At 40.2% G+C, this 25,371-nt stretch overlaps 3 protein-coding genes across 3 annotated transcripts in view; 1 reads left to right on the top strand and 2 right to left on the bottom strand.

Annotated features, from left to right (window-relative positions):
* The window catches only part of bahd1 (bromo adjacent homology domain containing 1), a 46,420-nt gene extending 40,794 nt beyond the window's left edge, over positions 1 to 5,626 (top strand). The window contains 5 exon segments of the mRNA XM_083923817.1: positions 22 to 431; positions 758 to 917; positions 1,032 to 1,111; positions 2,897 to 2,988; positions 3,228 to 5,626. Of these exon segments, the coding sequence (XP_083779943.1) occupies positions 22 to 431; positions 758 to 917; positions 1,032 to 1,111; positions 2,897 to 2,988; positions 3,228 to 3,420 (935 nt within the window). The 3' untranslated portion in view covers positions 3,421 to 5,626.
* Positions 5,627 to 13,109: 7,483 nt separating this feature from the next.
* On the bottom strand, positions 13,110 to 14,616 carry prlh2r (prolactin releasing hormone 2 receptor; the record flags this gene model as incomplete). Its single annotated transcript, XM_083924584.1, has 2 exons — positions 13,110 to 13,439; positions 13,705 to 14,616. 2 exons carry the CDS (start codon positions 14,614 to 14,616, stop codon positions 13,110 to 13,112), a joined length of 1,242 nt encoding a protein of 413 aa, XP_083780710.1.
* Positions 14,617 to 20,212: 5,596 nt separating this feature from the next.
* ccdc32 (coiled-coil domain containing 32) lies at positions 20,213 to 25,299 on the bottom strand. Its single transcript, XM_083923739.1, has 4 exons — positions 25,192 to 25,299; positions 24,662 to 24,922; positions 21,124 to 21,277; positions 20,213 to 20,868 (listed from the first exon to the last, which is right to left on the bottom strand). Exons 2-4 carry the CDS (start codon positions 24,906 to 24,908, stop codon positions 20,679 to 20,681), a joined length of 591 nt encoding a protein of 196 aa, XP_083779865.1. The 5' UTR covers positions 24,909 to 24,922; positions 25,192 to 25,299; the 3' UTR covers positions 20,213 to 20,678.
* Positions 25,300 to 25,371: the final 72 nt, after the last annotated feature.

Genomic DNA, 25,371 nt, shown 5'->3' on the forward strand with positions numbered 1-25,371 from the left:
CCTTCTCTGTTCCTCCCCCAGACGACTACCCATCAACCCTCAAGGACCATCACAGCCCCTCCTCCGTCCCTATCTGTCCCAGCCCCCGAACCCTCACTGGTTGCCCCATTCCCACTGTGCCTCCAGCCGGCCAATCAGTGCCCGACATTCAGACTCCGCTGTCCGACCCCAGCCAACCACTTCCCCCGCTGCAGGTGGCGAAGGAGAGTCTGCAGAGTGCCAAGTCGCCCAGCGGGTCGAGGTCTGGCGCGCGCGGCACCGGCAGCATTGGCTCTGCTGTCTGCCCTCTCAACAGGGACAAGAAGCAGAAGCTCGGCGCTGCCGGCGTCGGAGTCCGAACGGTCGCCAAGCAGCTGAAGAACGGCCACCAAAAATCCACCAACGGCTGGCAGCCAGTTGGCCTGCCCTTTCAGAAGGAGGTTTTCTCTGTGGTATGTAGAAAAAGTCATGCTGGCGCTTTTTGACGCAGTCAAGACGGGGTTGCTGGTCTTTAAATGTGGTGTCATTTAATTTGCCTGTCCTGAGCTCGCGATGATTTATCACCATCATTTATTACCACCTGCATCATTATCTCATTAGAGCTTATTTACTGTCTTCTTGAATTTCGGCCAAACACCTGACTGTCCAGGTTTCTGTTTAAACACAGAAGTAATTCAATACAGATCACATCCTGGAGCTTTTGTGCCCAAAGCCTCTCAGAGCTTCGCATTATTTGTCTGCTTGAAAAGTCAGTATTTCCTGCTGCCTGTGTTCCCAGGGAGAAGAGGCTCCGGTGCTGAGAAAGTGTTTTGAGGGAGTCCAGAGAGACGGGGATCTAATTCGGGTCAGAGACACTGTTCTGCTGAAATCTGGACCTAGAAAGAAGTCCCTGCCTTACGTGGCCAAGATCTCAGCTCTGTGGGAAGAGCCAGAGTCAGGTAAGACACGCATACTGTACACACTGTTTACCTCCAGCACAAAAGAAGCTGAATTAGTGAGGAAATAACTGGCCAGGGCACTGAAATGGACTGTGTGTGCTTTGTTTTCTTCAGGAGAGCTGATGATGAGTTTGTTTTGGTACTACCGTCCAGAACACACACAAGGGGGGCACAACCCCAGTATACATTGTGAGGTGAGAAGCAAATCCTTTCATATCGGCAGAAAACAGTCGCCAAGAAGTGCCCTGTGTGCACTTTTCATTTTATTTTAGACGTTTCCCAGCTTCCTTATGTGCTTTTCAAAATGTAACTATATATTTGTGATACATTTTTAAAGATCTACATCTTCAGAAGAAGCAAATGTAGTAAAAAAAAGTACTGACAAAACATAAAAGCCTTCATTTTTTTTCTTGGATTTGTTAACAAGAAAAAATATACAATTAAACCAACATTATCTTTTAAACACTAATACTATGAAAAAAGTTCTGAGGATTTGTTTTCAACAAAATGTAACACACGTAGCATTTTTAGCAATTGCTCTTGAGCCTCTTTCCATTAATTTCTCTCTGCTTACATTATGAGTTTGCATCAAAATGAACCCATTACAATTCAAAACAAGACTTCTGAGGTTTCGGCTGAACTCGGTAACTGAAAATGGGTTTGAAAGAGATGAGAGTGGATGAACAAACAAACGCACATACGCCGACGCACGTACATGTTGAAGAGCAGCTTCTGTTGTGCTGTGTGTTGTCATTCATCTCCCAGAGGAATAGGTTTGCACTTAATTAAATCTCTAGAAACAATAAACCACATGAAGTCTGTCATTTCTCTGCTCTAACAAACAACAAACACATCAGAGTGGCAGTGTGACAACAGTAGCAGGGCTTTGACTCAGAGGCAGAAACATCTTTCTCCTGCCAGTCTGTCTTAATTCACATTCTGCACGGTCACTGTCAGGCGGAGAGACACTACCGGTGAATAGGGTCAAAAAAATAACAAATGGTTATCACCATGAAACTGGACTGATTACTTGCATTCAGACAATATTTTTTTTTGTAGTACAAGTTTAAGGAAATGTTACGTTTGTTATGTAACGACACATCATCTAAATCAATATGCACTCATTTGAATACATTTCCATAAGTGAATATTGGAGCTACGTTCATTTTACTGACATATAAGAATCAAAGGTTTTTACAGAGGGGATTTTGGCTATCTCTTCTTATCACTACACAATACTACTATGATTGATAATAAACTTTATTTATATAATACTTTTCAAAGCACAGTCACAAAGTGCTTTACAAACACATTTAAAACGGAGTGAACTGATCTAAACACAGAGATAAAACACAGAATAAAACAAGTTTAAATGTCATATGAAATCAATAAAGTCACAGAAAAACTGTGTTTTTAAACAGTTTCCAACCCTGATCTATCAGACAGTACTGTCATAGCCATATCAAGTAAATTTCTGCAGTTTTTAGGATAAAATCTTCTATAAATTAGGCTATGAATAATATATGAACTTTTGTAAAGAACTTTCAGAATATAGATTAAACCTGTTGCTTTCTTTTTTGTTTACATGTTAACAGGTTAGAGCAGCAACACAGCCCGTCTGAGCAAAAATATAAATATGTATATTTAATACTTATATATATTTATACTTGTATATTTAAACACTTTCTCAAACTTTTTGGTCTGAAACAAATATAAATGGCATTTGTACTGAAGTGCAATGAAACCTTCTATTATTTTTGGCCATTATCAGGCAAAACAAAGCGATAACGTTGTATGCGTACACCACAGGGGAGAGCCGCAGCAGTTTCAGCGAGGTAGCTGCCATGCTCTGCCCATGTCAGATGTGTGGCTTTGGTCCTGAGCGATCAATTGTTCAGTTTTGAGTCTCAATGGATGATAGTTTGTTTTGGTTTTCTTTTGTTTGGAGCTAACGCATGACTGAAACTTTCTTTCTCCAGAATGAGATCTTTGCGTCTCGTCACCAGGATGTGAACAGTGTGGCCTGTATTGAAGACAAATGCTATGTCCTCACATTGACACAGTATTGTCGGTAAGACACAACGCATTTTTACATTTTTGCGGTGGCCTAGCGTATTTCTCTGAAGTATATTTCTTGCTTCTTTTGAAAGATTACCTACTGTTTTTGAAGCCCAAAAGAATGCACAAAGTAAAAAAAAAACATTTTGTTCCCCAGTTCTCAGACAGTTTGAGGCTACAAAAAAAAGCATTTTTATGTATTTTTTTCTGTAAGTGAAGGCATTTGATGTCCTGTATTTGTGCTTTGTCCAGATTTTGTGCCTTGGTAAAACGCCGAAGGGAGGGCGTGCGCAACTGTGCCGCCTCCCTCGTGGTGCCACCTGTTGTCGGCAATGCCATGCCCACCCACCACTGTGTGCCCGATGACGTCGACCCGGAGCTGGTGTTTTTCTGTCGACACGTCTATGACTTCCGCTACGGACGCCTCCTCAAGAACCTACAGTAGCGCCTGACGAGGCACGACACATAACGCTGAGGGCCGTGAGATAACGTTGCACATCCTCAACAAATCTGATTAGCTACACACCTTCCTGCTGCCTGTGTGACCGACAGGAACTGGAAGTTTAGGATGAAGGATTGAGAGATGAGCTTCTTTTGTTTTTGAAATCTCTTTTTCATACTTCCATGCCACACATTTATTTAGTAAGAGTAATGTTTTGACATATTGTATAAGAGTTAATATGGCAGTGTAATGGTATTTATCTTACATGGCTCTGTGGTGTCGTAGCAGCTGTGTGAAGCATCTGAAACGCACTCTGCTGTAGAAAAAGCTACTGTAGCTCTTAGAAATGTGACATTTGATAGATATGAAGAGAGGTTGATGTGACACTTGAATTATGTTACTGTCTGCCGGACAGATATCAATGATGCACCACAGCTAAAGAAAATCTGAGGCATGTCGTGCTGCATAAGTCCTTGAGAGTGTCTAAAGATTATAATCACATTAGTCATTAGTCTTCTCTTGAGTGAGTGCATACACACAAGCTCCAGAATGACGCATCTTGCCAAAAGTTAGGTGAGATGATCGATGCCACTTTTACGTCTGTATGTTAAGTGTGGACCTACTGCACCAGCTTGCGTAGCACAAAGTCTGGAAACAAGGAGAGATAGCCAACCTGGTTACGGAAAGAGCCTGGCTAGCTGTTTCCCCCTGTTTACAGTCTTTGTGCTAAGCGAAGCTAACTGGCTGTCGGCTCCAGCTACATATCTACCCGACAAAAGTGGGATTAGTATCAATATTCTTGGCAACAAAGCAAATTAGACGGTTCTCTTATTTTATATTTCCATTCCTGTGTGGTTGTGATTGGTCTGTGTCGTCCACTCTGACCAAAGCTGTGAGGAACGCTCTCGATCACAAGGTATTGATTTAATCCTGATCAACTTTATTACCACTGATTTAAGTACACGCACAGCAAAACGATGAAATGTGGACATTTTTTTTTGGCTCCACCTCTCGTAATTTTCTGAGAGATTTATAGGTTTTATGTCATATCTGTCAACTCTGTAATTCACCCGAGTGGTGATTTCCATAATGTAGTACAAACCTGCACTCTACAAAGAAAGCACACTTCAGTTTGTTTGATTTTGCAGCGTGAAGACGTCCAATGAGCTGAGCATTTAGGGGATTGCTGTTATGCCAATGGAGTGAGGAATATTTAACTTTCTCGAAGCTGTTTGCCAGAGCTGTGATGTGACTCCCGGCGTCAGATAACTGTATATTTGCATTTATATATCTGGATGAGTGTCTGTTTGTGGCAGATGGCATCAGTTAGTCACCTATATTCTTGTTTCTTCACCGATGAGATGGTGAGTAATGTATTCAGTGTAGCATTTAGATCTGTGACGACGATGATGATCCATTCCTATGTTTTGAGAGAAAATATGTATTTATTTCTGTACTGAGAAAATATAATTTATTTTCAAAAGATCATTTTAAAGAATAGAGTTTTAGATGAGTGGCTTTCATTCCTGATTAGAAAGGAGGTCTCTCCTTCTTAGCTGCACTGTCCAAGATGAAAAGTGTCATTTGCAATAGTATTTCTGTGACTGATTGAGCTTTTGCTTGCCCGATACAAGCCTATTAAATGTTGTGTTGAGATGTCGAAGTCCTCCGGGCAGATGCTAGGACAAATTTAGAAGGATCTCGGATACAGTTTGAAGGACACCTGCTGACGTGACCAGAGATGCTAAACCTGCAGGACCAAAACGTACCTTTGCTTCTCCCAGTTTTCTTTCATTCTCCTGTCACTTCTCCTCAGATGACAAAGCTTTGCCTCTTCACCTTTAAATGCCGAAATGCTACAATGATTTAAATCTACCTTACCATTAGCCTGTGCCCTTGATCTTGCTGCCTTATAGAACATTCCCAGCCTTTCATTTAGAGATGTGTACCTGTATCAGCCTGGGGTAACAAAGCTTCTTAGTGTGCTGATCTTGATTCCTTGATGCTCGAGATGCATCTCGGGTCCAACGCGTTCATGTGATCTTCTGGGATCTGAAAGGAAAAACTGGTCCTTTATTCAACACTTTTATTTTGACAAAAGTCAGTCCAGGGTTTGATTCAAATTCAAAGTGATCTCTTAAAAGATATGTGGCTGTTAAAGGAATTTGTTTTTCTTTCTTGTGAGTTAAATGAGAACCTGGATACCAGTGTCATACCTGTATGCTGAATATTTCAGTTCATTTTTGTTTGTTCCGTTCATCAAAATGCCGATAAAAACGATTCACAGTCAGTTCATAGTAATTAATTAAAAAATATGAAGATAAGGCCAGCACCTGATTAGCCTAGCTTAGCATAAATATTGCAGGAGGAAACGGCTTCGCTGGCTGGAGTCATATGTTGCCAGGGTCCTCGTAAGGGTCCTTGTAAGAGATAGGTTCACAGTTTAAATTGCAAAAGACTGGAAGGAGATTTCACGTTTCAAAGGCAGTAAAAATTATTTTTTTCTTTTCTTTTTTTTTTTAAATCTATTCAGGCAGTGTAGTTGTTTAAAGTCAAGAAACCTAAAGTCTACAAATTTGAGGGTGTGTGTTTCATGGAGTATAACATCAGTAGGCTATAAGCTACGGCTGGGTGATTTCAACAGAACTGACCCAGGGAAAGAAAAAAAATCATCCTGAGAGCATATAACCATTGAAAGGTTTTAATGTGCCATATTAAGAGGATATTGAGCAGGGACCATAGGACCCTGGGAGCATAGATGCTCTCCCTGCTGGCTCTGTCGGAAAAAGGCAACAAAATCAACCAACCAGCACCTCTAAGGCTCACTAACTAACTAACATGTCTGTAAACTCTTTGTCTTTATGCTAAGCTAACTGTCTGCCATTTGTAATTTCATATTAAGCATACAAACATGAGTGCGGTATTGATTTTCTCACCTAACTCTCGACAAAAAAAAACGCAACACCCAAAACATTGTGTTTGTAGTTTTGTGCTTCTCGAAGAACAGCGGCCACTTGAATTCCATCAGTTGCAACAAATTTCAGTCGTTACAAGTTTTAATGGTGGTTTAAGAGGATCAAAATGTCCACAGAGACTTTTCTAAACTACCTCTTCGTCAGTATCCACCTCTCGGCTGTCCGTCTGTATGTTCATTATGTTCCAAAACAAAAGACAATAGGGAGGAAATGGATTATGCTGCGGGAGTGTTGAGAAGTTTCTTTGATAATTTTCTCATCGGACACATTGTGAGGCGATCACCGGCTCTGTTCTACGTGAACCGCAAACTATTTACAGCCACCTTAAAAGCACAGGGGGTTGAGTAGATAACCTTTGTGTGTTCATTTACAAAAATAGAAGTCACCATGATTAATCATGTATTAATATTTGACTTTCAAACTTTATTACATTGGTATTGGTTACTTGAATCCCTTAGGCTGAAATGGAAAGAATAGATCTGGCCGTTTCAATGAAAACCAAAGGTAGCAAACATTCTCCACCGACTGAAACATTTCATTGAATAATGATGAATGGTGGATAAGCACTAGTAAAGCCCACAAAGCACAATTCAAAAAAGTAGGATTGGATATGCTACGTTTGGTTTGATTTGGTTCTGCAATTTAAAATCCCCCCCTGGGTGATCTGATCAGAGTTATAAACCACACACAGTACATATCATAGCCTTAGGAATCACTCAGCAAACTAATTATGTTTAATCAAGATGTGTGATACTTATGTCTTAATTGGTCCTCTGTGCCTGTCCCCATTTACCCGTATATACCCAAATGTTTTCCAGAAGGACGAGCTGTTGTTTGTACCCACCTTCCGAATGCCTTTCATTTCTTTTGCCAGATGACGCTGGTATGATCTTGAATCACCGCAAAGAAATGTTTGCACCAAAAACAGAGAGAGGAGAAGGTGACATTTAATTTAATTGCCAGGTGTACAACAACAACAACAACAACAAAAGAACAACAACGAAACCTTTGGTTCTTCTGATGTGAATTTCTGTTCATATACTTTGCATGGCATTTTTTTGGAAATATCTTGGAAATATTAATCACAGCACAGATTATTTGTATGGTTTTGAATGGACCTCTGTAATATAAGAAAAATATTTAATTGTAATAAATAATATATGAGTTTGAACATGTGTTGGGGATTATTTTTAGTTTTTATGGTAAATACTCTGCCTGTCGAGAGCTGTGGTGATACTTGTTGCCCACATGGGGGCTCACTCGGCCAATATTTCTTATATGTGATTGGTTTCAGTCACCGCAGTGATCACAGCACTGAGATTTTAAAGGGTTTAAAAGAATAATATCACACACACACAGGCCCTATATACATGCAAATAATGGAGAGATGTCAGAGCGAGGGGTCTGCCAATGGATCGGCACCCCGAGCAGTTGGGGGATGGTGCCTTGCTCAACAGCACCTCGGCAATGCCCAGGAGATGAACTGGCACCTCTCCAACCAGTCCACACTCCATTCATGGGCCACACAGGGACTATGGACTGAGCTACTTCTGCTTCTAATAAGGCTTTTCAAATGTTATCATGATTGAGTCAAACAATCGGCCATCTCAGAACATCTAGTTCTCAAATCTCCATCAGTCAGACACCTGTTGACTGTCTATTTGTTTTGTAGCTGTTACAAATTCATGTAGAGTCCTGTAGTGACTATGACTACCACTGGTGCCTCTGTTTTAGACAGCTTTAACAATTTCAGCAAGGCAAGGAGACTCAAACTTACCTTTCTTTCAGGAATGCCGTTTATCTTTATTTGCATTTAAGTGTAAATAAAAAAACACAGAATAACAATATTGTATCCATATAAACCAAAAATCGCTGTTCTTTTCACTGCCACAAGGTTTTCACTTTGTGTCTACTTTCTTTTTAATGCATTCATCTCCTTCCACCGTAAATGATTATGATCCCATTTATCTGTGACATCATGGCAGGAAAAACAAGAGTGAGCATCTTGAAAGCCGTCACAAAGGTACATAAATCATGTAACATCTTCAGTAATCAGGCGCCTGATGAATGCGTACGAGGCCTTTAGCTCTACTCAGTCAGGATACAAGGTTTTAAATGGCACGAGCAGGTAAATCATTTGCATCTTTAAGGGCGAGCAATGTGTGTGGAAAGAATTTAGAAAGAAGCACCAGCTGCTGTGTGTGTGTGTGTGTGTGTGTGTGTGTGTGTGTGTGTGTGTGTGTGTGTGTGTGTGTGTGTGTGTGTGTGTGTGTGTGTGTGTGTGTGTGTGTGTGTGTGTGTGTGTGTGTGTGTGTGTGTGTGTGTGTGTGTGTGTGTGTGTGTGTGTGTGTGTGTGTGTGTGTGAAAGGAAGACTTGGCTGCTATCTTTTCTGAATGTCCTGCTGGTTTCTGCAGTGGCAGCCTGTACAGGATTCACATGTCCTTTTAATCAAGGGGTACTTGCATCCCAAGGGGGTACTTCTGCCAGCAGGTATGTCGAAATAAATAAGAAATACACAAAAAAACAACCAAATAATTTTTTTGTGTGTGTTAAAGTGTAAATCCGGCACAAAATCATCCCATGGTCTTTTTCTGCTCTTGCATACATCAAATAAGCCATCAAGACAGTTTTTTTCGTGTATCAACTATTTTATGGAGAAATCCAATAGTCACTAACAGCTTTTACAAATGCAAAATGTAATCAGCAATTTAATATGCTAAAAGTAACAGATAGACAGATAAAAAGAAATATGGTAATGGTTTAATGGTTTAAATGTCTAGCTTCTTCCACTGATAACAGCACAAATGCCAACTTGACTAAACCGACCTAATCAGCAGACCTAATTAGCTTATCTGGTTAACCACGGCTTTCATTGACAACAGGAAACAGTTAAAGCTTTGAATTAAATAAAGCCATTCAACGGGTTTGTATTTAAAAGAAAAGCCTCTTCCCCAAAGCCTCTCCAACATTTTCATGTGCCAGAACTTTCCAAAGAGTAATGTCCTGTCGTGTCTAATTTACACACCTTACAAGGCTTTCCACAGACTGACTCATTTCTCAGTTTTGCACCACTCTCCTGTGAACTTAACATGTACAGTGGCTTTACCTCTTGACCTGACTTATGTTAAAGCTGATTGTTTTTAGAGTTTAATCAGAAAGATTGGTGTGTCCTTCTGCTTTTCTTTGGTCTGTGCAAAATTCTCTCCACATGGAGGCAGAAGAAACGCTGAAGCTGTTCCTTGCTTCAACTCATTGTTCTGGGTTTTCTGTTTTTTTTTTTTAACCTGTGCCAAAAGTGCATTCTCCAGGTAAAGCTGCGATGTTTTCCAAGAGAGGAACAAAATAATATACAACAGCAAGTGAAAGCCTGTAAATTGTCAGCTCAAAATGCATTGCAAGTTGAACTGTCTCGTTTGTTGCTTGCTGTTTTCGTGCATCATCAGATAATAAGAGCAGACATCATAACAACGCCATTGTCTTTTAAGAATTGGTTTGTACTGTTTTTCTGCTCCTGTTGTTTCATAGTTCTCGGTTTTTCTGAGCATTACAAATGCATAGAGTTCAGGGCAACAATCCACACTGAGTACCATCATCTCAGCTGAATTTATACTCCGCACACAACTACTAGTACTTAACTATATCAAGATCACTGACATTTGCATATGAAGACATTGTTTTGCATTTTCATAAAGGATGTTCAGAACACAATCAGACATGAGGACGGCAGGGTGCGTAAGTAGAGATGTGATTTGCATACAATGTATTGCATGTGGATTGTTTCATGCTCCCATTCGCAGAAGTGACAACAGTTGCCCTTCCTGGATATAATATTTAGCGAGCAGTTCCCCCTTATCTTCCGTTGTGAACTTATATATCATCTCCCAATCGTCCTCTGCTAAATTGGAGATCGGGTTGGAAAAAGCCACCCAATGCTTCTAAATTTATTCTTATTTATTCCTAATTTTTCAGATTTTATCTCACAAAAAAGGTATGTTACAGGATGGTTGTGCAGAGGCTTCTTATATTTCACCCAGAACTTCTTTTTAGACAAATGTACAGATATAGACCCATTAGGTGGAACAAAAGAACTTTATTTGGTGATCATTTTGCAAATGCAGCTATATTCTGGTATAATTGCACACATAATCTTTATAACTCTTTTTAACTTTATGCTAAAATTGTTTCCCTCATCCACCTGCACTCAAAGCGAAAACAGAATTTTAGAATGAATTGTTTATTAAAAAGAAAGAAAAACAGAAATACCACATTGAAAGAAGTACTTTGATATGGCACTTAAAATGTAGCTCAGGTGCCAACCATTTATCTTGATCATCTTTGAGATAATGATGACCGGAGTCCACCTCTGGCATATTAAACATGAATTGGAAAGGCATACACTGACAAAAACAATATGTGGGATTGCTATGGCTGTTTGATGTTGATTTGATTTAAATATAGATTTTAAATGTAGCATAATACACGCAGAATATAATCAATTTGGACTTCCATTCATGCTCTTGAAAGAGGAGCATACAGAAGAATACCATACTCACATTCATTACAATTTGGCATCTCTCCAGTGGCGGGAGTCATGACAACTTCAGGACTTACAAATGAGAAAATGTTGAGAAAACCTGCAGTGGTGCATTACTCACCAGACTGCTCGTTTACAGATGAAAGTGGCTGCTCTATGTCAGTAATACACAAGTGGTAGTTTGGACAATATTTAAACCAGCGTCTTTTGTAAAAGTAAAAGTTTGATTAGTGTGACAGATTCAAGAAGACACAATTATCTTATAGTCACATAAATAAAACATTTTCACACAGTTTTAAAACAAATTCAAAAGACGTTAACTGTTATCATTTGTATTCACTTAGAAGTCAGATCATTCTTCTTCTCTCTATTCTTAAAATGTTCTCTCATTCAGTCCGTACTTTTTTACATATCCTGGTGAACACAGATGATGCTCCATTTTCTCTCACTATTCAAACGTTGACATTTAAACATATTTTGCATATTACGTCAAAAATCACGGTGGCAGCAGACACGGTGAAAAGCGTCCAGAGGCTCAAGGCCAACTAGAATGACAGAAACACATTATTCATTCATTAACACAGACACTCTTCATGTTCCTGTTACATTACACACAACATTAAATAAATGGAGAGAGAACAATGACTTAAATACAATTAAACAAAATAGAATATAAAACACGTGTAATATATATATACACTATCAGTTAAAGAGGACAGGATTGGCAAATAAACATTTAGATTAGAACAGCATGCTATTATATACATAGAAATACCATAAAGTATTAGAAACGCTCAAGAATAAATATGTACAACAATCAGATGAAAAACTATCAAATGTATTACTCTAATACATTAATATAAAGTACTATAACTATAAGAAAAACCTTTTAACGTAACATCGGATCACAGTAGCATATTTTTTCAGTGCTAAATAGACTTTCAGTTTACATTTGTTAAACATATAAATCACACATATATCCTTTAAATCAGAGCAGGCTAATGTTTTTACACCTGTAGAAATTCAGTCAAAGAGTTGGAGCTGTTGCTTTGTTCAGGTATATACACTGTGGCTGTTTTATCAAAGCCTTGCAACCCTAACCTGACTCCTCAGAGGGTTTGTTTCACAGAACCAGTATCTGAGAAGGCGTCATCAGAAACTGATAGGTAAAGGGCAGGCACTTTCAAAACATACCTGGCAGATAATTGGATGAACCATCTGTAACTCAAACTCTCGCCAATAAGGAGAAAAGAGAAAACATCTTTTCCATTGAGAAAAGCCCTCAGTGTTGTTCTCTTCTCTCAGTGAAGAAAAACTCTCCAGCTTGATCAAACTGATGCTATTGCGGCATCTAAACTAACCTCTTTAGGAGCCGCCATTGTTGTTTTGAACGAGTGGTCGCCTCTCGTGTCGTCATCACCCCAAAGCTCTCTCCTCCCCACTCAACTGCCAGTAGCTCCTCACAGGACTCTGATTGCCCGAATGACTTCAAGCCAAAACACAAACGCATTACTTGGAGTCAGACAAGATGGAATTTCGTGTGACATGGTCGTGTCTGGATGATAATTGTAGATCTGCAAAAACGCACCATTAGATTTTCGTGCATAACCTTAATCATCTAACCTTAACCATCTTGCGAGACCAATCTTGAGATACCACCCAGACATGACAGCGTGACATGTGAATGCGATGCTTGAATTCCACTGTGCTTTAAAGAGCAGTGTGTAGCACTGGAAATAAAAATGGAATATAATATTAATAATTATGTTTTATCCTGACATTAAGAACGTTTGTGATTTGTTAGCTTAGATTGCAAACTCTTGGAGAGATTCTCTGCCCGGCCACCTATACAAGCCTTAACCATTCGAGTTCAATGGCTAACCGTCTCGCAAGACTTGAGCAGATCTTGGGTTAGCCTATACACATGACCATCTTCTTCCTGCCATGTTTCTAGAGTAGCCCCCTGCAGGCCCCTGTAGAATCTACTACACGTTTTGAAAGAGAGGCGTAACCACTCAATGCCACTAAATCATACACACTGATCCTTTGAATTTATTTTATTTTCACTCCATTTGCCTGGCTGACACGATTCAGATTCAAATTTGGAGCGAAGAAAATTCTCTGCGTCATTGCTGGGAAAACATCGACAACATTATTTGACGTATTCAAGCAAAACAACAATTTAAGCGTAGTTGTCTTGAGGAATAACGTTATTTACAGTAGAAGCTTGTAAATCTGCCACAGTCGTGGAGGTGTGAAGGCGCTGCACTCTGTGCGACATTGTCAGGATGCTTGACCCTTGACCTCTGTCCTTTTCTTTTCCTCTCCTCCGGGACAGGAAGCGGAAGTGGCACAGGTAGGACAGGAACTTGTCATGCAATGAGGCGTAAATAAAAGGGTTGTAGCAGGCGGAGCTCATGGCGAGTAGGTGAGTAGACACCTGGATGATGTTTACGTAATTCTTTCCTAAAATGGAGAAGTCTGTGTCCAGGTCACGGATCAGATTCACCACCTGTGAAGTTAAACAAAACATTCATACAAGGAAATAGTCATTGGAATTTGTTGTGTAAAAGGAATAGTGCAACATTTTGGGAAATAAATTTTGAATTATGGATCACTTTGCTACCTTTAAAGTGATCTAGTGATATTCTCATCTAGCTTTAAGCAAGAAAGCAACTACGCATATTTCTAAAAATATCCAACTATAAGAACATTTAAAAATGCATTTATTTGTGTTTTCATTTGCATTCTCTCTTTCCCGTTCATCTGTAGCCTACTTGTAAGGGAAGCCACGAGAAGGCGAAACAGAGAACAGACACCAGCAGCAGGTAGAAGGTCTTCCTCCTCCGTCTGCTCCATGCAGCCCTTGCAGATCTCAACTCTTGACACGCCGTCAAGCCTGACATGGTCCTCTGCTTCAGCTGGTAGGATATAGCACAGTAGGAAATGGAGACAGCAGCCAGTGGGACAAAGTAGGAGAAGAAGAGAATGAAACAAGAGTAGATGAGGCGGCCTCGCTCCTGGCCATCCCAGAACTCTTCACACACGGCCATCTGCAGCCCCGTGGCCCTCAGGTCCAGGTGGACGGTGTGTAGTGCTGTAGGAGTGGATAAAACAAGAGAGGACAGCCAGATCAGGACCATCAGACCGCAGCAGAACTGGCACCCTGCTCTTTTGCGGATGGGATATGCCACGACCACGTAACGATCCACTGCGATGGCCATGAGGGACAGGACTGCTGCGTAGACAGCTGCAGACTGCATGACAGTGACAAAATGACACATGTGGGGACCAAACACCCATCCACGCTCGTCAAAAGCATAGGATGCAGTCAAAGGGACGCAGAAGATGCTCATGACCAGGTCGGACAGTGCCAGGTTGCTGATGAGGAAATTTGTGGTGTTGTGTCTTTTCTTGTTGTGCAAGATGAGAAAGAGGAGGAGGAGGTTGCTGGAGCAGGCAACCAGCACCACAGCAGAGTAGAGAGGGATGAAGACGGGCTTCAGGTCAGACAGGAGGTCCAGGCCAGAGAAGGAAGGGGCCGAGAATGGGGAGGTGGAGAAGAGGGGGAGAGAGGAGTTGCAGCAGCAGGAGGAGGAGAAGGTGGATGAAGACATGGATGAAGATGAAGAAGAGGCTGGAGTAGAAGAGTTCACCCTGGATCGGTTGAATGACGTCTCCCAGTCCATCGCTGCAAGAGACAGAATGAATAACAAACAATTTATAAACTCCTGCAACAGTTGTCCCGATACCGATAGAAATGTTGGAATCAATTGCGGCAAGAACGCAAGTCTATGCAGCGATTCCGATACCACGTAATTCAGCCTGAAAAATTATCGAAGCCGGTATTGGCCAGTATTGGCTGACACACAAGTTCAGCTATCGGGAATGTGTCAGGAAGGAAAAGGTGGTCTAAAATATCCGCTGCATATGTCGCATGTATGATGCATGATTTTACGTCATAATAACAACAGACCGTATTTTGATTGAACCCACAGTGGTATTAATGTCGTGTTAAGATATGGAGATTTGAAGAGATGGGAAAGAGAGAGAGAGAAATTAGTATTCATCTGCCTCCTCTTCATAACATCTTATCTTCCGCTTCTCTTCACTCTACGCTTTCACCTCTCGTTTCTCTCTGCCTCTCCAAATCTTTTCCATCTCATTCTTTTGAAAACATTTGTGGTTTTCGTAACCAATCATCCGTCCAATCCATGTGAGCTTCTTTTTCGGTTCTTTTCCCCCTTCTTAGCTCTGTCCATATAGGGCAGAAATACCATAAATTGAGTCTCAGAGATTGTTATCCTGAACATGAATGCTGATTTATTTTACTTTTTCTGCAATGAAGAGAATAAAAGCATTTGGGTTTATTTAGGGTTTAATTAGCAAGATAAGAAAATAACCCAATTAATAAGTTATTTTTAAATGTTTTGACACCATCACTGGCTGCATAGCATCCTCATTTTGACGGTTTAATTCATAAAAAGACAAAGAATTATACAGTCTACACAAATAAACAAACATCAGTGTATAACAAATCCTGTCAGATTAGCCCCATTCCAAATAGCCCTAGAAGAAATGTTTAAGCTTCATTTTAAATTAAACAAATCTTCCCCAAACTGCCGTAGAGCTGGACTAAATGTTTATTAATGACCTACTTAAAGGCTGAGACCCGATGACCACGCCATTTGTCATATTGTTTCTCTTCTTTTGCTAAATTAATAGAATTTTCCAAGGAAGACTGGTTAAATTGTTTCTAGTACAGATGTCCGCAACAAAGGAACAGGTGCTCTTCTCCTGCTGTATCAGCTCATTCAACCCTTCAATGACTTGATCAACTGATGCATAAACTCACACACACGTTTGCTTGTTTTCCAATATATAAATCTTACACAGGCTTTTATACACAACATAATCCTAATCTTGTCTATAAACAGCCATTCTTAGTGAATAATCTGATGCCCATTTTACAACTATCAGAGTGAATGCATTTTCAAAAAGTGGTAATTAAAAGAAAAAATACCTCTGAGAGATGTCAGTCAGACATCTTCTAAAGTCCAGCACCTGTTTGTGTCCACTGCCACACTGTTGTGCAGCCTCACCTCCCCACTGCAGCCCACTCTACTTCAGAGAAAAAGACGTGTGCTTGTGTGATTCACAGCAGAAAGTGAGTGAGTCACCTCCAATAAGATGGCTTGTCTGCGATCACCCCCAGTGAACAATCATTATAATCACCTCTGATACTCCTCTTGGGAACGGTAGTGCTTTAAATGGTGAATTTATAATGACCTTGTCTTGTTTTATGGTATTTCTATGCCTTTAAGTCACTATCATTTTCCTATTGAGACTTATAATATGTCTTTGGATTTGACACATTTTAGGACATTTGTCATCCTATATTGTCACTCATGTGATCCTAAATATGCCCTGCAGCATGTCAACTGAGTGGAAGAGCTGATTTACAATGAGTCCACTTAGGCAAACACACTCAGAAAACACAACATTAGGGAAAAGAACATAAATTGACCCATTAAGGGAGAAACCACGATTGCTGACCAGCAGTACAAATGTTAAATATTCATAACACTAGAACTAATTAAAGAAGTGTGAGTCTTGGAGCAAGAGCTGACAAGAAAGAGCCAGTGTGATTGTGTGATAGATCAAGTATTTGTCAAGTACCGGCAAAATATCCAAGACAAAGTTCATTAGCATAGGGCTACTTGAAGGACTGATTCAGAAGATAATGAACATGTCCGTGAACTGAAAGACATGGAAAATAAAAAGGATTTCTCATGCCTTTCTCCGTGGATTGTGCATTTTGATACTTTTACAGTATTTATATAGCACCTTGAATGGCTTTATAATAAATAAATAAAACAGATGGAAATCTCACTTTTTACATGATGGGACCTTTAATAGAGCCAAATGCTTTTTAAAGGTATGGAGGCATTATCTGTTTTGGAGACATTTTATTGTCACCATGCTTATTTACATGGCAATCATTTTTTTTTAACCAACAATTCAAAGGAGTTGTGGGCTCTGTCATGCCAGTTTCAGCGCTTGGGCACTTTTTGTCCCATTACTGTTGCCACAGATTTCTTAAAGTGTAGTTTAAGATCATCCCATGGTCAATTTGGGCACTTACATACATCAAATTAGCCATGGAGACAGTTTTTTCGAGTATGAACTATTAATGGAGAAATCTGGAAGAATCGCTAACATTTGGAAGTGTTTTTTTTGCCACTAATACTGCTAAAAAAAAAAAGTAACACCAAACCTCTGCAGTATGAAAAGTATCCCTAAACATAAAATTAAGCACCAATGGGTTCCTTCCTTTTGGATTGCATTTGGTAATTGACTACATAGGTAAGTCTTTCAAAACACTCTTTTAATAAAATCTGGGTTCACTAAGTGCGTGGTTGGTGCTTCGTTTTATGTGTATGTTATAATGCTACTGTAGAGGTTTAGCCTTTATTATGTAGGATAGACAGGAAATAGGGTGAGAGCAGCAAAGGGCCACAGGTCGGAGTCAAACCTGCAGCTGCTGCCTCAAGGACCTTCAGCCTCTTTACATGGGGCGACTGCTCTAACCACTGTTCCACCAGAGGTTTGGTGTTATTCTCAACAGTATTATTGGTTAAAAAAGCCATTTTAATGCCTTCACCGTACTGCCTCAACTAATCAGTGTTAGCCACGTCCGGTTAGCACCTCTCCTGGATTTCTCCGTTAATAGTTCATACTTGAAAAAAACTGTCTCGATGGCTCATTTGATGTACTGGCCAAAAGGACCACGGGATGATTTTGCGCCAGAATTTCACTTTCATTTCTAAATATCTGTTTACATTATAAATAGTTAGACCAAAGACCAAAACAATAGAATTTGAATTTTTAAGCATTTTATGGATTTTTATCGTAACTGTCCATGCTCATTTCTGGGTTTGATTTTCTCTTGTGCCACACATGAAAACCGTCTAGTTTCATAACTCGGACCTCATTACACACATTACACTTCAATAGTGGGCGGGGACAGACCCTCCTGATCTCCCAGTAAGTTCTACAATGTCAAAACAAGTCTTTGAATAGTCCTGGGCTTGTGTACAATTTGTCAACAAATGCATGATATCACGTTCCCAGAAATCCAGGCTTTACTACTATAAATATTACTATTACTGAATAATCCAATTCCTGAAGGAAAAACTGACTCCAGTGTAACTGTTCAGTCACTTCTATTGTCAGCCAACAAAAAAGTTTAAAGCCCCATTTGGACGGTTTTCATTTCATGTACTGAGTGTATTTTGTTTGGGTCTTGTTCGAAACCACCCGCTCTCGACTCTGATGTTTTGTCCTGGGTGAAAATGGGTCTTGCACTTATATCTTTGATATGGGTTCTTGTATACCGCGCTTCATGTAAAGATTGCCACATTGTGCCTCTCTCTCTCTCTCTCTCTCTCTCTCTTCAGTCACATTTCCACTTCCTCAAGCCCCATCACTGCATTTCTTTACCTGTCTACCCGATGCCCTATGACTTTTCCACCTCCCCACTCTCACATCCAGGCACTCCCCCCTGCCCTGCAATAACCCCTCTCAGCCATTCCCTAAACCTGACCTTCCAATCCCCACACACCTGTTTCCACTTTCCCCTCATCAGCCCTGCAGATATTTCACCATGCACTCTTTTCTACAGTCAGATTGTCAGTGTTGCTTTGTGTTTTTGCTTTTAGAGTCTCTGTCTCTGGTCTCTGTGCATGGTCATGACCCCTACCTACCACTTGAAGGGGATTGGTAGTTGCTGCTATATACAGAGGGGGATGGGGAAGCTGCAGCAGAAAATAAATAGTGATATAAATTAACAATTTGTTGTGTGTATCTCACACCATTGATACTGGATAGTGTATAGGGGTTTTACTGTCATTCAAAGATCCAACCCCTTTCCACAATGAATTTAACTGGAAACTCTGAACTGAATTAATGTGTTGCTATATCGTCTTTCTTTTTTTTCCAGGGTTAAATGGTTACTCCATATGTTTTTCTCAGGGGATAAACCAGGTTGAGCTCCTTCCACAGATTGAAATTACATTTTAATCAAGGTTGGGTGTCAATCAAATTTCAATTTCCTGCTTCAGACTTATCATCAGTCGAGCTATTACCACAGATTTTGGCTCTGTGACACCTTGAGAGTTGGCAAGTCACTGACTTTACTCCAGAATAAGTTAAGTAAGTTCCACTTTATTACGTCATAATGAGTGGCCGCATTTGTTCTGCATAAAATGAGGACAAATGCTGTTTTATTTGTGTGCGTTCAGTTGATTTCACACCTTCAGTCCTCTGGGTCCTGGAAGATTGACAGAAGGATAATGAAGGTTTTCATGTCAAAGACCTCAACTGAAATTGATTCACATTAAATAATTAAGTCACGGTTACTGTTATTCAAATGAAACACTGTTTGATAAGATGTTCCCAGGCTGAATTGATTTTATTCATAATAAAAATGAGTTGCTAATGTATTGCATAAGTCTAGTGACCATAATAGTCTATTAATGCAACAGCCCTGCAAAAAAATCCTGACTTTGTGAACGTTGTATTAGATTTTTGTTGAAACTGGTTCACCTTTGTAGTAGGCGGATGTAAGGCGCGGCAACCACTTTGATTGGTTTAAAGGAATACAAACAGCCCATAGTGTTTTTTTCCATCTCAGAATGTAACTTCCCAGACCACACTGCAGCACACTGGACTATGCTTTGGCAACGTGAGACTACCACGTGTTTTCAGTTAGTTGATTAGACCTTTTCTCAGAAATGTGTGGGTGTGTCTACTGTGATTGATTGACATCTACCTGAGTCTCCTGTTAGCTTTGTTTCACCTGTTAAAGCAGGACCAAGTACACCTGTATCATTCTTATTGGAAGACAGACATTAATGACCTCATAAATTCTCATCAAAGCCCCGCCCACCTTCAACCCAAGCAGAGGTCTAATCAGCCAGAATAACTAAGAACACCTGTGTGGGTGTTCAGGGGCTTTAACATCAAGCGCCATAGTAGACAGAACTTTATATACTCCTAAACTTCAACTTCCTACCCTTAAACAGTCCTCACTTTGCAAATAGCTCACTACTATTTGTCCTCAAAAAGACAAATGTGTCTTATAACAGAATAATGAACCTCAGATATCCCTCTAAATATAACAGTGCCCTTGCTTCAGCTTATGTGCAGACAAAAGACCAGAATCTATTCTACTTGTTTTTATTGAAACATGGGTTAAAACTTCATTTGTAAAATCAACATGGAAAAAAATAAAGATGTTACACAATATGTTACAATATTTGCAGGAATATATTACAGAGTATTCCTACTCTCAATGTCACATTTTCAACACAGAAAAATAATGTCTGCAAGATGTCATTAGAGTCTCATTTACAACACAGTACTGTCTTCACATGGTCCTTCATTGCCCTTTGTATGCGCATTTGAAGTAGAGAGCTATTCTTCTAACATATATAATCGGTATCACTACACAGACTGCATGCTAATTATTCTGCTACAGGACACCTCTAATTTCAAGTTCTTAACACTCAGTTGCTGGGGTTACGGAGGAGGAGGATGACGGACTGTAATTGCTCTTTGACCATTATAAACAAAAGCGTCAGCCAAACCACTGCTATAACATAATGCAGCTCAAAATGAGCACGGGGTAAGTCACCCCTACTGAATGCATGTCAAATTAGTTCTTATTTCAGTGTTACTATTTTAAAATTCATTTCTCCGGGCTGTGAGTGTCATCTTCTTCGGGGTCGTGTCTCTCTCCCTCCGTGTCCTCTTCGTTTTGTGTTTGGTTTGGTTCAGCTGGTTCGTTATTCTGAGACGGCCTCAGGAGATATTCCAGCTCTTCTGCGCTGATGGCCACCTTCTCGGGAATCAGCCACCTCTTGAAGTGTTCAATAGCGCTAGGGAAGGAAGGTGCACAAAAAGGTATTAAGATGAATAGAGGTCTGTTTCAAGCTCTGGAGACCTGCGTTACCCTTGCAATACAAAACGTGAAGTACTTCTGTTGTCTTGAAAAGTAAATTGAACTAACCCTAGTAAATTCAGAGAATAATAAATTAAGAATAGAAGCACTCTCCTGGCGGGAAAACCATTCACCAAATGTTTGTGTCCTGGCAGATGTGTGTAACAGCATACTCAATCCCTCCCAGTCCTACCTCTCATCCATTTCACCGCCTTGGAAGAGCTCTGAGGTCTGAGCGTCGTGCAGAAATCTATCCCAACATTCTTTCTTAGCTTGAGACAAGGAGCGCAACATGTCCTTGGAGGTCACATCACTTGACTGGCCCTTTAATTTCTTCAAGCGGTTTTCTGCAGAAAAATGTAGACAAAAAAAAACACCACTGTATTTACATCTTGAATCAAAAATTTCAACATTTATGAATGGAGGATCAGGGGCGGAAAAAGGTATGACTTTGACAGAGCACACACTACGGCCAGGTGCAGACCTGGTTGAGTGTCAGTGGGAATATACCAATGTTTTGGGCTATGTTGCCATCATGACAGTGGTATGTGCATGGATGGATTATGAGACAATGGGCCCCTGGGCACAGGCATGTAAAAGGCCCCGCACACTGTCTATGTAGGCAGGGGCGGGGCTTGCCAACAGGCAAACCAGGCAATTGCCTGGGGCCCCGGCTTCCAGGGGGCCCCGACTTGGGCATCCTCCCCAGTGACCGGTGCCCCAAGTGCTAATGTACGGCACAGCAACGACAACAACGGGCATTTACTATGAAAAAGCGCCGTAGCAACCCCCCTTGGGGGCCCCCACGTCACTTCTGCCGTCGGCGCTGTCTGTGTCAATCAGCGCGAACCGCAGGTTTGATTGTTTGTTTAGCACCGAGCTCCGCCCACTTACACCGAGCTCCGCGCTTGCGAAAAGATGAAGAGGAGTTATCCCAGCGGGGCAGAAAAGAAAAAACAGAGGAAGGAAAGGGAGGAAAAACGAAAGTAAGACAGTGGTAAGTGCATTGTTATGTTTTTCTGACTGACTGTGTTGTGTTGTCACGGACTCCATAGCGGCTAATAAGCTAAAAACTAAGCTATGACGAATGCGTAACATGACACAGCTACATGAAGCTAGCTAGCAGGAGGAGATGTGCACCACTCTCCAGTCTCAACCAGCAGAAAACAACAGAAAGTTTAGTGAGGCAGACAGTCTAACAACAACAACAACAACAGCAACAACAACAACAACAGCCTAATACAGTGGAAACCGCTTATAGTGATCACGGATATAGTGATCAACCGCTTATATGGATCAAAAGGCTTGGGACAGAATCATTTCTATACAAATGCTGTTTAAATAATTCGTTTATAGTGATCGAGAAATCCGCTTATAGTGTTCATTTTTTTTCTCATTTTATGAATGAAAACGTGCTGGACGTCTGCTTCTGCCGAGTGAGCTAACAGCTAGCTAACGAGTGAGCTAACAGCTAGCTAACGAGTGAGCTAACAGCTAGTTAATGTAAGGAGTTGACACCGGCAGCAAGCGCGCGAATCATGGCTGGAAAAGGGAAGTCATTGCCACCTGATGAGAAACGTCTCCTCAAGGCTTATGACAGATTTTTTTTTATCGTTTTGAAAAACCAGTGAACTTGGTGTTAGACAACACTGATCCATGGAAACATGTGAAGTGACTTCTTAACGCGGCGCAGCGGAGCCGCAACACAAAACAGACGTAGCTTAACTCTTCTTGATGCCGTTGTTATCTTCTATGTTGTTGTTCTATGAAACAGTGTTTCAAAGTTTATTTTAAGACTTGTTTTAAAAAAATGCACCGGCTTCACGGCAGAGCCGACGCACAGAAGAAGTTACTGTATTTGTATTTATGTATTTATGAGTTATGTCTGCACACTGCGCAGTAATATAACTTGCATGGTTCCTCTCAAAAGGAGCATTTGAAACGAATGTGTTTGAAACCATAATAAAATTCAGTAAATGCTGAAACGGTTCGTTTCGTGCAATTCTTATCATTGAAAAACGATATAAATGGCGTTTAGATAATATTCTGCATAAAAAATGTGAAATACTGTAATAAGAATTCGGTTATAGCGACCAACCGCTTATAGTGATCAAATTGGCTCTGGACCAACGTGATCACTATAAGCGGTTTCCACTGTAGTATGTAATACTAAAGTACACCTTCTATGATAAGCTTTGCATAATGATGAGATGAACTTAATAGTGCCAGAAAGGGAGAAATATGTGTTTGGCAGTACATATGATATGTGCACCCACCACAAGAGTACATCAAGTGCATAATACATGTTGAACTTAACAATATGTTTCCCTCTCATCTCTCCTCAGGATCATTACTGTCTTTTTTAAAACCAACACATCCAGGGAAGGATGATGTTCCCCCTCCCATCCCTGATGACAACTGTAAGTTCATTATTCCACAATTGATAATGTTATGCCTTAATATTCTTCATGGCAGTAGTATTAAGCTGTAGTAGTAGAAAATGCTGTGCACATACATAATCATATGCCTGCCCTTAGAGATTCTCATATGCCCTGTTGTTGTTTTTTGAGTTTAGTTCCATCAACATCCACCTCCAGCAGCACAGTGGTTTTCCAACCTCCTGTGCAGGAACATCCAACCGATGATCAGAGATCAAGTCCAACTGCTGACACAGATGACTGTGAGTTAAATATTTTTTTTTTACTTCCATAGAGAACATATAACAATGACAATAATAATAACTGCAACAAGAATTGCTGTAATTAGCCCATGCTATTAAAGATTATTTATAACAAATATACCCTGTTGTTGTTTTTTTTTTCTTTTTTGTCATCAGCTCCATCAAGACCGAAATGTGAACAGTCAATTTTATTTTTGTATTTATTTTATTGTTAACAACATTCAGATTTCTATTTTTTGTAATAAAAAAAGTTCATATTTTATATTGTGTTGGTGTCAGTTAATTTACAACAATTATTGATAGGCGTAGGGTTTTAAGAATTTCTGTTCCTCCCTGAAATTCACTTTGAGAACCCCTAATCTCTTCTAAAGTATTATTTTCAGTATACATATCAAATGTCCCAGAAATTGTGTGCAAAAAACAATTTTTTTCACTGTGGAGGGATGGGGTGGGGCCCCCACAAATTTCTTGCTTGGAGCCCCAAAGGACCCTTGCCCCGCCACTGTATGTAGGAACAAGACGCCCAAATACAAAGAGTCTACTTTTAATCATTTTGTTTCTCTTTGTGGGCATTTTACATCAATTTTTAGTTGTTTTGCAGCTCTGTGATTGTTTTGCTACCATTATTGTCTCTATGTGGTCTTTTATGTCTATTTTCATTCATTTAACATCTATTTGTGGTTGTTTTGCATCCTTATAGTCATTCTTTGTGGTCAGTTTTGGTCGTTTTGTGTATTCTTGTTGTCATTTAGCATCTATTTGTGATCATTTTGTGTGTTGTTTTTTTTCAGCAACAGTCAGGGCTATCTTTATATCAGTGGACTGTCTAGGGTTAAAAGATTAACGTCTTTAATTGAATGGACAATTTTTATACTTAGTTAATCGATTAATCATTCAGTCTATAAAATGTCAGGAAATACATGTAGTAAGAGTTAGGACTGTCCCTATAATTCCTACAATCTCCCATACAACTTGATGGGGAGGATGCACGTTGGATGGTATAATCAGAAGGGTTTGTCAAAGTGACATTAGGCAGGAAAGACGCATGTACCTAAACTGGCTATATAGATCTCAGAATCCTCCATGGGTTCCCATTTGGCACCAGTAGAGTTGGCATTTGTCCCATTAGAAAGTCCATTGACCTGCACTCCGACTCGTGCTGCTGGCTGGAATGAGTCTCTGAACTCCGTGTTGATCTCCGGGGTTGCTTCAGCTCTCGCCTCCGGCAAACTGGAGCAGATTTCGGTCCACAGCTCACCGCTGGATCGGACCTGCTGGCTCTCGAAGTCGTCAATCATTCTTGTGTAATTGACTAAAGTAAGAACAAAGGGAAACATCAGTAAGTGTTAGCCCAATATCGATTATGTCCTGGCTCTTTCTGCAACATTAAAACAGGAATACTCGTGAGAAAACTACGCAGATTCCCAAATACTAAGCACATTAAAAAAAACTTAGCTTGAATTCACATCAGCATACTTAGCTATAGCCAAATGTGTCTAACCTAATGTTTCTACCATTGTTACGCATTTAAAGTGTGCTTCGACCGGTTTGTCATCATGATAAATCACAAATAGGTCTTACCCTGATTTAAAATGTCAACAGAATAAGCGTTTTTTTCCTCTTATGTATGAATTTAAAGATTAAAGATGAGCCTCGCTAGCCAACCGTTTCCATGATCCTCAATCTTTAATGAGCGACAGCCCACTTCCTTATTTAGGGTCATATGATTGGACGTTGTAACTGCCCGTCAAAGTTGTCGTG

Source organism: Echiichthys vipera (genome assembly GCF_963691815.1).
Source record: "Echiichthys vipera genome assembly, chromosome: 12".
Lineage (NCBI taxonomy): Eukaryota > Metazoa > Chordata > Actinopteri > Perciformes > Trachinidae > Echiichthys > Echiichthys vipera.

Excerpts from the sequence above, each read along its gene's own strand:
- ccdc32 (XM_083923739.1), bottom strand. The coding sequence starts at position 24,908 with ATGATTGACGACTTCGAGAGCCAGCAGGTCCGATCCAGCGGTGAGCTG. Across the intron at positions 21,278-24,661 it reads GATCTATATAGCCAGTTTAG|AAAACCGCTTGAAGAAATTA; the intron begins GTACATGCGTCT and ends ATTTTTCTGCAG. Across the intron at positions 20,869-21,123 it reads GGCGGTGAAATGGATGAGAG|CGCTATTGAACACTTCAAGA; the intron begins GTAGGACTGGGA and ends TTCCTTCCCTAG.